The 12,439-nt window shown below is 42.7% G+C and overlaps 1 protein-coding gene across 1 annotated transcript; it reads right to left on the reverse strand.

The window, feature by feature from the left end:
• Nucleotides 1-961: 961 nt before the first annotated feature.
• LOC119463525 (heat shock factor-binding protein 1-like) lies at nucleotides 962-10,249 on the reverse strand. Its single transcript, XM_037724367.2, has 4 exons — nucleotides 10,045-10,249; nucleotides 9,723-9,847; nucleotides 6,901-6,967; nucleotides 962-1,310 (listed from the first exon to the last, which is right to left on the reverse strand). The coding sequence occupies exons 2-4, from the start codon at nucleotides 9,843-9,845 to the stop codon at nucleotides 1,222-1,224; spliced, it is 279 nt and encodes a 92-aa protein (XP_037580295.1). The 5' UTR covers nucleotides 9,846-9,847; nucleotides 10,045-10,249; the 3' UTR covers nucleotides 962-1,221.
• Between the last annotated feature and the right edge of the window lie 2,190 nt (nucleotides 10,250-12,439).

Genomic DNA, 12,439 nt, shown 5'->3' on the forward strand with positions numbered 1-12,439 from the left:
GTACAGGAAATGCTTTTTGTAAACTGAATTGCTTAATTGGTGCATATAGAACAGTTCATGGCATCTGCCATTGAAGAAAGGGACACTTCCACCTCTCCAGCTCTGTTAGTGGTAATCTCAGTGAAACTGGCAGTAAGGCACAAGTACAAGAGTAGAGCAGAAATGTCAGTTAGGCTGCTATGTTTGGATTGTGTAGCTTGACAGTGTTATCAGTTGGAAAGAGGGATAAAGTCAGACAACCATTTATTTTCGCCATTCATCCAACATTTTCACTTTGTTCTAAAGGTAGCTGTTTGTGAAGGAGAAGCCTAACCTTGGAAAGGCAGCATATAAGAGGTCTTTAGCAAGCTATCCCATTGGCTAAGTTGAAACCTTCTCGTCATGATTGCATTATGAAAGACACTGATACAGCATCTAACGGGATCAACATTTGGGCTAGTTGGTAACTATCCATCTTTGACAACACTACTGCATTTGGAATGAAGGTTTAGTTGAAAGTGAACATTCATACGCGACCCACAAGCTGATGCCAACGTTAAGCCCTTGCTGCACAGCGAGTGCCATCAGGCTTGTGCGTGGTTTTTACATAGCTTGAATGTATGTCATTCAGATGCCTGCTTGTGCATTACATATAAATGTTTGCTTGCAAACAACCTTCAGCCTCAAGTGCAACTTTCTGTACACTGGTCAAGTGAAAGATGACAGTGACGAACTATTCCTGAATACCCAAACTGCGGAAGGTTGAGCTTGTCCAGTAAAAACTTGATCACGTTACTACCCAAAAAAATGTCTTGCATCATTCCACTTTAGCGGATGAACCTAGCTTTTCATGGTAAAATTTAACCTAAAGGTAGGAATGCTGAAACAAAAATTTTTCGCATAAAGAACATTTAATTCACTGAACATGCAATGTAGTACAAATTTTGCAAACTACTAGATAAAATAAATTGTGAACACCGCATCAAGATGGAACACATTTCTATTTCATTCTCTTCAATACAGCACCTGATTCAGAGACTTTATACAATACATATTCAACTAGCCTTTTGTTATGTACGAGGCCTGCCTCGGGAACACCTTAAGCCAATGCTAGTAATTGTACAAGCCCACGGGGCAACAGAACTATACAAAGTGAAACATTGCATTTCTTCAGCTCGGTGCTCAGGCCACAGATATTTTACAAGTATGTAGTAGCTCTTCACACAGCATTTTGACCATACATCATTTGTCAGCTTCTTCAACTCCTGCTTGTGCCATGAGGTCCGTGATGTTTCTTTCCAAGTCATCTATGCGATGCCCCATTTCATCAAGTACACATATTAAGGAAAATATACAAAGATACACAGCATCTTTAACATAAGCACTTTATCACATTGTCGTGTCCAACTGTAGTAGTTCGCTCAATTCACTAAATATTCTTGGATTATGTCAGAACTTGAAGTAAACATGAGCTGAAAAAGGGATGGTTACTATTTTTTTTTTTTTTAATTTTGGGGTTTACACACCAAAACCATGATCTGATTACGAGGCACACCGTAGTGGGAGACTCCCGATTAATTTTGACCACCTGGGGTTTTCTAATGTGCACCCATGAACGGACAGGCGTTATTGCATTTCACTCCCATCAAAATGCGTCCACCACAACCGGGATTTGATCCCACGGCCTCATGCTTAGCAGCGCAACACCATAGCTGCTAAGCCAGGGTGGTTATTAGAACGCAATGGTTCAAGCATATACAAGGTGTTTCTTTTTATGCGGAACACTTAAAAAAACTTATCTAGAGGCCCCTGCCATTATTGCTGATAGGACGCATGGCTAGGCAGACATTAGCAGCAAGAAAAGCTTCGATTACGATAATTAACTAAAATATGCTACCTAACTTTAATTACTAACTTTAGGACACATGTTGTAATTGGAAAATCAAGCTGAGGAATAGTGAAGTCACGTCTGCTTATCAGAAATCCTAAGAATGGCATCACTTTCAAGATAAGCAACCTTAACCTGTGCTATGAAACACATTGGCATTCCAGTTAAGTTACCCAAAAGCGTGCCTCTAACAGTTCGAGACCATCTTAACTGGAACACCAGGGCCTTATTTTTTATATATTGGGAATGGATATCTCTGAAGTAGTGCTAGTCTTACGACTTCTGCAAGGCAGACATGACTTCACTGCTTGGCTTCAATTTCGCAATTGCAACATGTGCCCTAAAGTTAGCAATTTAAACCTGTAATGCCCAATGTATCATAAATGCTACACAGAGCTTCATACCTGAAAATTCAGATTTAAACATGGAAAAAAGGTAATGCACAGCATATAGTAGCATTTTTTATACACTGGAGAGTGTTTTCAGATGTAGATAGTTCAGCACACCAATTACTCATTAATTACTATACTAAATAGTTTTAATTTAAATACCATTTGTTCTTGTTTTTTTTTTTTTTTTTTTTTTTCATGAGATGTATTCGCCGTGGCCAGAAATAAAGGTAACCAATTTTCTAATTGTCCTTGATGTGGAACTCTGTTTGGGCATTACAGTGTTAAATGTTACTTAGCTTACTTTAGTGTGAAATTATTGTTTACATTTTTCTTGCTGCTAAAGTCCGCCCAGTCATGTAACCGTTCTGCAAAAATGGCAGGAGCCAACGTATGACAATATTTTTTAAAAGTTTTCTGCATAAAAATCGCCTTGTACACTGAGACAATAATCAAGGAATTCCTTTATTCCTGCGGATGATGTAGATGTCTTTTTATCATCGCACTATTTGGTAGTTACGGAAAAATTTTCAGTTGCAACTGATAAGCAGTCTGAATGATAGTTTAGAGCAGGTGATCAACAGTGGTTGAACAAAGGAAGTCTCTGGAGTTTGGACAAGCAGGTTAACGAAAACAAAGTCAAAGTCAACCAATGTTGATCACTAGAGATAAGCAAACATTTGTGCAGATCAAGCTTTATCGCAATATTGCTGCACTGGACCAGTCTGATATTGTGAACCATTTTGCAATTCAATATATATAATTGTTACTTATAATTGTTGCACCGGTTATAATTGTTGCACCGGCTATATATATAACCAGTGCCAACATATGGGGCAGAAACTTGGAGGTTAACAAAGAAGCTTGAGAACAAGTTAAGGACCGCACAAAGAGCGATGGAACGAAAAATATTAGGACTAACGTTAAGAGACGGGAAGGGAGCGGTGTGGATCAGAGAACAAACGGGGATAGCCGATATTCTAGTTGACATTAAGCAGAAGAAATGGAGCTGGGCAGGCCATGTAATGCGTAGGATGGATAACCGGTGGACCATTAGGGTTACAGAATGGATACCAAGAGAAGGGAAGCGCAGTCGAGGTCGGCAGAAAACCAGATGGGATGATGAAGTTAGGAAATTTGCAGGCACAAGTTGGAATACGCTAGCGCAAGACAGGGGTAATTGGAGATCGCAGGGAGAGGCCTTCGTCCTGCAGTGGACATAAAATAGGCTGATGATGATGATATATAATTGTTCACTTTCTCAGATTGATTTCCAGACACCACAATACAAACAGACCTGGGCTGCAAAGTGCATCTGAGCTGCACGTCACTCAGCTGGATACTGTGTACTATGATAAGGATTGACAAAACAACTACAGTAAACCCTCATTAACTCGAACTCTGATATCTTGAAATATCGGTTAAGTCGAAATTCTTTCCTGGATCAGTGTCAACTCCATGTACTTTTCACCTGTTTTCTCAAATGCTTTGCACTGTACTCCGCATATCTTGAAATCTCAACTGCAAAAACGTCTGCAAAATGTCACTACCCAAAGGTGTCATACTTTGCGCACAACTGCGATATCGCCAAAACTTGACGGGACCGCAAGTTCATAGTGAATTGCGCTTGATTCTTTGCCACCCTTATAATCCACCGTTCACGACCAGCTGTGATCTCATTGATAATGCCAGCAGAACGCCGCTCTGACCCCTGTCAAAGTGCAAGAAGGTACACGTGACCTCCATCTACAACATTCATGCACACGTGTGCGCGGAGCATCGTCAGTTTGCTTATTCGTCGTGCTCTGTGTTTCTATGTTTGTGGATCCGTGTGCTAGATTAGGCAAAACAAGAAAGGCCATTTCTTAACAGAGAATTTCCAATGCCTTTTCCCATACAGTTTCTTATCACGCTTTGTCATTGGTCATAGCAAGGCTCTGCTCACGTTATCAATGGGATAAGCCAGCCAAGAACAGTGTATGAAAGAGTGGCATATAATCGAATGTAAGGCATGGCTACAAAATCACACCCCTGGGCTGCAATATTTCTGGCCGACAGAGCTCTGTGCAAGGATCGCTGTTGCCCATAGACGCTCGACATGGTGGGTGCAGAGTCGCACAATATCTCGCAAAAGTGACTAACCAAAAATACCGCTCCTGGTATAGTGAGCTTTTGTGAGAAATTTAGCAAATACTGGCACCTATTTCGAAAGGTTATGTGTCGTCTATGCACTGCCAGGGGTTTATATTTTCTTGAATTCGCTTATTGCAAAACTCCACTTATCTAGAAATGTTTTTTTCGGTTATTTTCGGAAGCTAGTGCTTCCAACTATGCCAACGCGGCCTGGTTAAACATCATAAAGACACTTGAAGAGCAAGCAGCTCGCAAGAACAGTAAAAAAACTTTGCAGTTTTGCCCATAATGCAAAGAGACACTACAGCTGGCGTAATATTATGTGCATTAAGTGTTGCATTGTTTTGTGTGGTATCAGTTGGACTAATCTGCAGATGTGCACGATCCAATCTCCTTTTGAAAACAAGAAACTTCAGTCTGATGCCTCTAATTTCTAGTACACTCAACCTCTAGTCCGAGTCATCATTTACGTAAGTGGCAATGGAGAAGGCCATGGTGGTGGAGAAGGCACAGCAGGCCACGAGTCCTGTTACAATAGCAAACCAGATGCACAAGTTCTGAATGAATGAATTGTTGAATCACATGTTCAGGGGGCAGGCAGCTCCACACTTGCAACTATTTTAGAGTGAACAGGAAACAACAGCATTTCACCTGACACTGGAGTCGAACTTTTAAGGTACTGTGCTACAGCTGCTAGGTTCTCATATATTTCCTTGGTACTTCACATGGTGAGCCACAGGCTGTGGCTCATGTAGCATTCACAGTGTTCCACAACACTAAACTATACAGCAGGGCTGCACAACTCTAAACCAGCAGGGGCCAAGACCAACTTTGGGAGTTACAGGGGCCGCATTTTAGTGAGAAACGTTGCATGTTTTGCTAGCAGAAAGCCAGTCCATCCACATTTTTGGTGTCATTGCACTTGTTGCTGTCCTCAGGATGCATTGTAATGTCACGTCTGTCAATAAAGACAGAAGGCAACTCTTGTTCATGTAGGTCAAACATAATGTCCGTTCACAGACCAAGGTGCTTCCAAAAAGAGGTGCCACTTTCATTACCGTCAGCCATGTTTCCGTATTAATCCTTATCGAGGTTATTAAAAAACCAAAGGAAGAGCTGCCCCCCCTTTTGTGTGTCATTTGGCTCCAGCAAAAAGAACAGCTCGATGAGCTCTAGTTGCACTATATATTCTTCTGGCATCCTTATGAAAAGGTCACAAAACACATTCTCAAGATCAAATGACTTGAGACGCTGTTGGAACTGTGCTAAAAGTGTATCAACTTGTTCTGCACATTTGGTCTTGCACCTTCTACTCCACATGCATGATGAACTTTTCCATTCGATTTTCAAAGTATGAAACGGACAAAAAACATCCTGCCTTTCACCATTAGAATGAGTCTCTGCCGTCTGTATCTAAATACTAATATTGCAAAGCAGGCTACCAGCAAGCCAATAAATCGGCCCACCAAGCTTTGGTGACTTTATTACAAGCTCCTTAAAATGTGCTGATGAAAAGCGGCATGTTAATTACCCTAGTGCAAATTATTTACCAAAGTCATTGGTGCTTTAAAACTCGTTTTCAGGCTAATTTATATCAGAATATTATGCTTTTTAATATATAATATTGATGCGAGCAAAAAATAATAGAACACTGAAATACCACTAATGTAAAACAACCAAATTTATGAAAACGCTACTTTGTACTTTGTAACCTATGTTGTGCTGAGTAATATTGAAACTTCAAAGTCTATTTCACCCTGCATGACACAGGCTACAAATTAGCGTATATTTTCGAACGGCGCAATGTAGAAGCATAATAATTTTTGCAATAGGTAAAGTGCTGGGTTACATCAAAAATTAAAAAATAATTTTTTTTAGAATTTCTGTTGGAAGAGTGTCTTCATATTTTAATAAGTTCATCATGGAAATATCACAGAAGTTTGGCATTCTAGGTGTACATTGGCATAATGACAGTGTTGTTTAATATGCTTTAAATGCATACATAGGACAGTGCACAATATGCCTTTTTGTCTTTTAAGTGGGGCAGGTAAAATGGTTGAAAAAGCTAGAATCCAATATTTTTTGGGTTGGCGAAGCTAGCATGAAGCTAAAACATAAGCTGAACTATGGTAACAATGGCATTTTCTCACTTATGTAATGCCCAGTGCTGCAAATTGCCTCAAGCATGTGATTACAAGTGCTTGTTGGCATTGCTTTAATGTTGCACCTAAGCAGAGTTCATCAACCTATGTCACATAATTATAGATCCAACCAGCAACTTGTAGTGGGACATCTGAATGCCCAGTCACCCTAGCTTGCAACATTACACCACATTTTACCTGTATTTCCAGCAACTCGGTCTAATACACGGGTCAGCTTTACTGCAGCCATCACTATCCAATGTGGTGAAAAATTATAGTTGCAGGCAACAAACACCTAAAGTCTTGCATAGCTCTCTTAGAAATTCATCGCAATGCAGCTGAGTTCACCCAGTAACACACCAAAGGATATTCCTTGTAAGTATCTGATCCGACATCACTTGAAATTTGTCTTGCATTTGCTGAAGCAGGGTCTGCACCTAAAAAGCAAAATATCATGCTCAGTACACTACATTACAGACACGGATGTAAAGTGAAGAACAGTAAACCTTAATTATAATGAAGCCATAAGGAAGGCAACAGTATGCTTATGAGTGGTGTTCAAGGGTGGAGGGGCCTTGACACAGCCATAATAATGTAGCAATAATTTTTAAATAATATGCAAGTTTTTTAAAACAGACAAAGTAGACAGATGCTTCTCATGTACAACATAAAAGCATTTTTGCGTACACAAAAAAGTGCAGACTGCCAAAATTTGTTGCCACCTACAACTCGCAATAGTGTCCCTCAACTCTTGCACACATCATAAGGCAATTCTTCTTGTCCTTATATCAAGAACATGTCACACATTGTATGTTATCTAAAGGAAGAGGGGGAGCTTTTGGACAGCATATAAATGGAAATAACCACACGTATTTTAAGAATATCTGGAAAAAAAAAAGGCAGAATTGCTCAAAGAACCCAGTACTAAGTCATCATAATACATTTTCATCAGGCAATGTCATTGAATGAAAGAAGAGAGAGAGAAAAAAAATTAATGTTGTCATAGGCACATGGTTACTATGCTACAGTAACAATTAATGCTTCTGTATGTATCGCGACGTATACAAGAACACTAATAACCAAGTGCACTGGTGCTACTATCTGCTGGCAGAAAGTAACCGAACATGCTACATGGCCAGCAGTAGCAGCAATGTGCTCTGCCAGCAGATGGCGGCACCAGTGTACTTGTCCAGATCTGCCATGGGCAGGATGTGCACATGACAGCAGCTTCTCAATTTTGCCAGACAAGCAGAGCAAGTCCTGCTGCAAACTGCTATATTTTACAAAACAGACAGCAATACACGACCTCAATGTGGCGGCAGACGTCAGCAAATTCTGTTCTGGGTTTGTAAGTAGATCTGGCATTTTAAGGTTCTTTAATGCATAGGCAAGACACTTGTACACAGTGGTGACTGTGATGGGTGAGGACGATGTCTTGACAAAGTTCATCGGCATGGTGCACTTGAATTATGGTCACAGTTGAAGCAGTGCCCAAAGGAAAAGAATTATGTGGTGCTCTTCCACTGGGGAGGTATTCTGTAAGTGTTTAATAAGTGGACTGTCAATTTGAGCACACGCTGAATGGATAGAGCTTCAGAGCCGGCAGTGATGAATGGTGCCTGCCTACTTTCTTTGAGCTCTATCCAATCAGTGCACGCTTAAAGGGACAGTCCATTTAGTGGACACTTACAGAATAACCCCCCTGGTTCTTCTGATATGATGATAACAGGGCCTCTTACCCTTTTATTTAGGTGTTCCCATTAGCACACCCAAATGCACTCCACACACTCAGGTCACAACATTAAATAATCTCGTACTGGTACTCTTATCACATTTACTACTTGTGAGATGTGCATGGGCAGTGGACACTTTTTAAAAGAGGCAGTTGTCATATTTCACTTCATTCACCCTATGTGCGTGGAGTTCACTACCACTGTGCCACAGACATTCATGTTTAAGAGAGAGAGGCTCTTTAATGAATCTTGGAAAGGTTTGCCTCAGTCATGTTTAAGGATTCACTCAGGACTATGGTAAACTGACTACAGCAACCATCTCTGTAAAATGACTGCACAGTAACAACCATTTAATGTATAATGTTGAGATCCCAGTAAACTTGCACATGCATTATGGTAGCAGCAATATAAAAATTGCAACCCATTTTATAGACAAGAACAGATGAAAATATGAAATGCTTTTGCTGAATTACTTGAGTGCATTCACTGCCAAGGCTACAGACACCTTTTGGCTGCACCATCTGTATGGGCCTGACCAGAGGCACAGTCAATGAAAATCACGGACAGTGCCTCTGGTCATTGAAATCGTTAATGATATGAACTCATGTCTCAAATCACTGGCTACCAACGTTTGTTGACTTCTAAGTCGTGCACCACAGAAATTGGGCATGGTTAACAGTGTCGCACTATAGTTTACTACACTACACACACTGTGCTATACACCTACATCCACTTGCCATCTTCCCTATCATAACACATGAGCACAATATTGCCAGAACTGGTTGTTTCGCACTTTTCGTGAACCAAACGTTTTCTTCGCCAATGCTGTCCACCATGCAACTTTCTTTTAAGCTATATTTTGAAACATGTTCTGGCATCTACAAGGCTGCAGCGGTATGGCTACATACAGTGCTTCCATGTCTTCAAAATTGGCTTATGCCCTTGGTGAAATGAATGTTTTTCAAGCTTTTCAAACATAACAAACAGCTAACATATCGTCAACACATATGTGCATAATTAAGCCTGTAGTTCGCCGAAAAACTAAATGAGAAAACCTTGATCAATTGTACCGTGCAACCTAAACGAGCTGGCTGGTTCTCCTACACGTTGCAGACGGACGGTTTTAGATACGTTTTCGATAGAAATACAGCAAAAGAACGCCTGTAATTATAGCTAAAAAACAAGGTCGTATTTTACCTCTCACTGAGGCGGATGGCATGATCTTTAATATATGCGGTGTATAAAATAAAAACGCAGTTCGTTGGCCAGATAGCTTTTAGCACTTCCAGACCGGTGTAATGCAAGCACTTGTAGCTTTTGTGTAGCTTTGTGTCGCTTTTTGCAGCCAGAAGGCAAGCCAAATGAGCAATAAATCGCCAAACAGCAAACAAGGATCTAATGTAAACAATAAATCCCAACAAAGGCACAAGCCCTGTGCTGAGGGTAACGATATGCTTACGTATTGTGTCAGGTCTTGTATATTCTTAGGATCCGGCACATGGTCTCCTCCAGATGTAGATTTATTGAGATCAGACTTCGAATCTTGGTTTTTGCCAGATGAGTAACCGGACTGCTCTGCCATCGCTGCATTAAAACACGATCACGTCAACTCCTATAACGCGAGTAGCACAATGCAAGCTTTTCTTGTGACAAGGATACCCACGACAACTCTGCCTGTTGGGGTAAATTAGTGTAAAATGATCTACAGGGAATTGTATCGATACATTTCGCAAAAGAAGCGCTGCGTTCCATGAGATCTGCCAAGTAGTGAAGTGGCTTACCTTGTATAGTGCGATGTATGTGTGCACTTCAAAGAGTGTTTCTAAGTTGGCTTTTCTTTTTCCCCAAACAGCGCGCACAACTATATTGCCGCCAAAGAGGGAAATAAGCTCAAGTTGGGCCGATTTATAACTGATCAGTCATTACCGGTGCAGCGGGCGCAGCCATGGAATAAAGGTTCAGCGTCTGACATCACATCAGTCGCCGAGGAGGCGCTATTGTCGCTAGTCGCCGCTTAAGCCGCACAGAATGTGATATGCTAGCCAAGTCAAGTCAACCAATTTAGGTTAAATCGTTTATTTCCTTTCTCCACCGTTAAGATCAGAATCTAGCTCGTGACTAATATGTTTGGTTCCCGCAGCAAACTTGGGCCACGTACCGCCCGGGCCTGTCTCGCCAACATCAAAATCTGGTTTTACAAACATGACGGTCCTGACGTCAACGGTCGTCTCTGGCGCCCGCAGTAATCTGAAAGCATGTGTCCTTTGAGATAAACGTCGCTGCCTCCATTACGAACATTAAAATCTTGGAGGTCATGCAAAACTTCATGCACACACAGAACTTCGTCGCAGCAGCGCTAATTATACATATATATATATATATATATATATATATATATATAATGCTTACATTTCACTTCTATACCTGCTTTGCTACCGCAGAGCAAGTCATAACGTCAACGCAAGGCCTTTCCCACTATTATTTTCTTCTTATCGATGCTAAGTTGCATTGGTTTCGATTCTAGTGCTTACTTATCACGCTCATGGCTAGTCGATGACGGCGAATCTCCGCCGTCATCGACTAGCCATGCGTAGGCGAAGCTCCGCGATCGGCGAAGCTCCGCGAAGCTCCGCGAACAGAGCGTGAAAAGGAAAAGAATTGGAATAGAACCGTTATATTTTCCGGTCCGTTACTCTGAGGGAGCCGTCGTTCAAGGGCTTTTATGAGGACACCATTTCACAGCATGCTGCTACAAAAACTAGGAGGGGCCTAGGCAGGCCGCATACTAACAATTTTTTGTAGCGTTAGCTACACTGGCCTAGCCAAGCCCGTTTCGCGCGGCACATCAAGAGCCGTGCTGCGCATGCGCAAGGATCAGTGATGTCACAGGGCTTGCGCACCGGAGCCACCGGAGCCGGCACCTCTCGCGCACTCCGCCGCCGCCGAGCGCGACTCACCGCCGCCGGTCTGCGCATTCCAGAGGAGTGACGTCGTAGCCGTGGTAGACGCACTGGCGCCGGCTCGCGCTCGCTGTGCAGTCGCCGTCTGACACTGCGCTGGAGCCGCTGCGCTTCTGACTGGCGTTTGCCAGTGTGGAGAAGGAGAGTGCAAATGCTGCTCAACAGCGCAGAAGAACGGTGAAGCTTGACTCATCGGATCCCGAAGTAGTTGCCTGGCAATTAGCGGTTGAGCGTAGGAGACAACCAGGAAAGCTAAGAATAATCAGCTGAACCTTTGCTAACGCTACGTATATCCGGGCATAGCCGAGCTAAGCCACTGCAACTTTTTTTTTTTTTTTTTTTTTTTTTTGGGGGGGGGGGGGGGGGGTAGCGCAAGCATTGTTGCGCACCACCGCCGGAATCGACCCGCGACCTCGTTTCAGCAGCACAAAAGCAAAGCCACTGAGTCACCGCCGCGGGTGAGTCCGACTGAGCCTTTCTGCACTTGACTGCTACTGATTCTGCTGAGTCCCAGTGAGACTAGCTGGGGTTCATTTTGGTGAGTTTGAGTGAGTTTTGGAACGTACTACGCGTCAATGTAAGTGTCGATCTTTCCGATACTTAGGAATGCTACATAAATGATTAAATAGTTACTGCATAAGCTGTTAGCTTATGCCGTAACTCGAAAGAAAACTAATAATGTTGAGCCACTTGTCATTCTCGTCCACTTCGCACGTCGTTGAAAAACGTCGCCGCCGGAAGAATCACTGAAGTGAGCAGGTTTTTACGTGCAAGCCTACCTGCCCCGCCTGTGAAATCGGCGATGTGTGAAGCCGCGGGGTGAAGCGAGCGCCGGAGGAGGAAGGCGCCTGGGGAGAGAGAGAGAAAGAATAAACATCTTTATTGAGATATTCTTTAAGCATTGTCTTCAGGGTGGTCTTCCCTTTCCAGGAAACCATAGGCTTTCGCCGCGTCCACGGCCCTCGCTACCAGCTGGCGCCTAGAGGTGGAAAAGAGAATCGCGCACCAGGGGAAGTATGGAGGAACGCACTGAGCGCGCGGCAAAGCCTAGGTGGAGTTGGGTGAAGCGAAGAAGGAGAAAGGAGATGAGGCGTCGCGGAGAAGGAGGGTAGGCGAATTGTGTTGACCTCCTCTGGCAGTTGCTACGGGTTCTGTGTGGGTTATGTGTGCGCTATGGATGTACCGGGTTCGTCTCGTGATAACATAGTCGCTGCGC

The sequence above is a fragment of the Dermacentor silvarum genome, chromosome 1 (genome assembly GCF_013339745.2).
Source record: "Dermacentor silvarum isolate Dsil-2018 chromosome 1, BIME_Dsil_1.4, whole genome shotgun sequence".
Classification (NCBI taxonomy): domain Eukaryota; kingdom Metazoa; phylum Arthropoda; class Arachnida; order Ixodida; family Ixodidae; genus Dermacentor; species Dermacentor silvarum.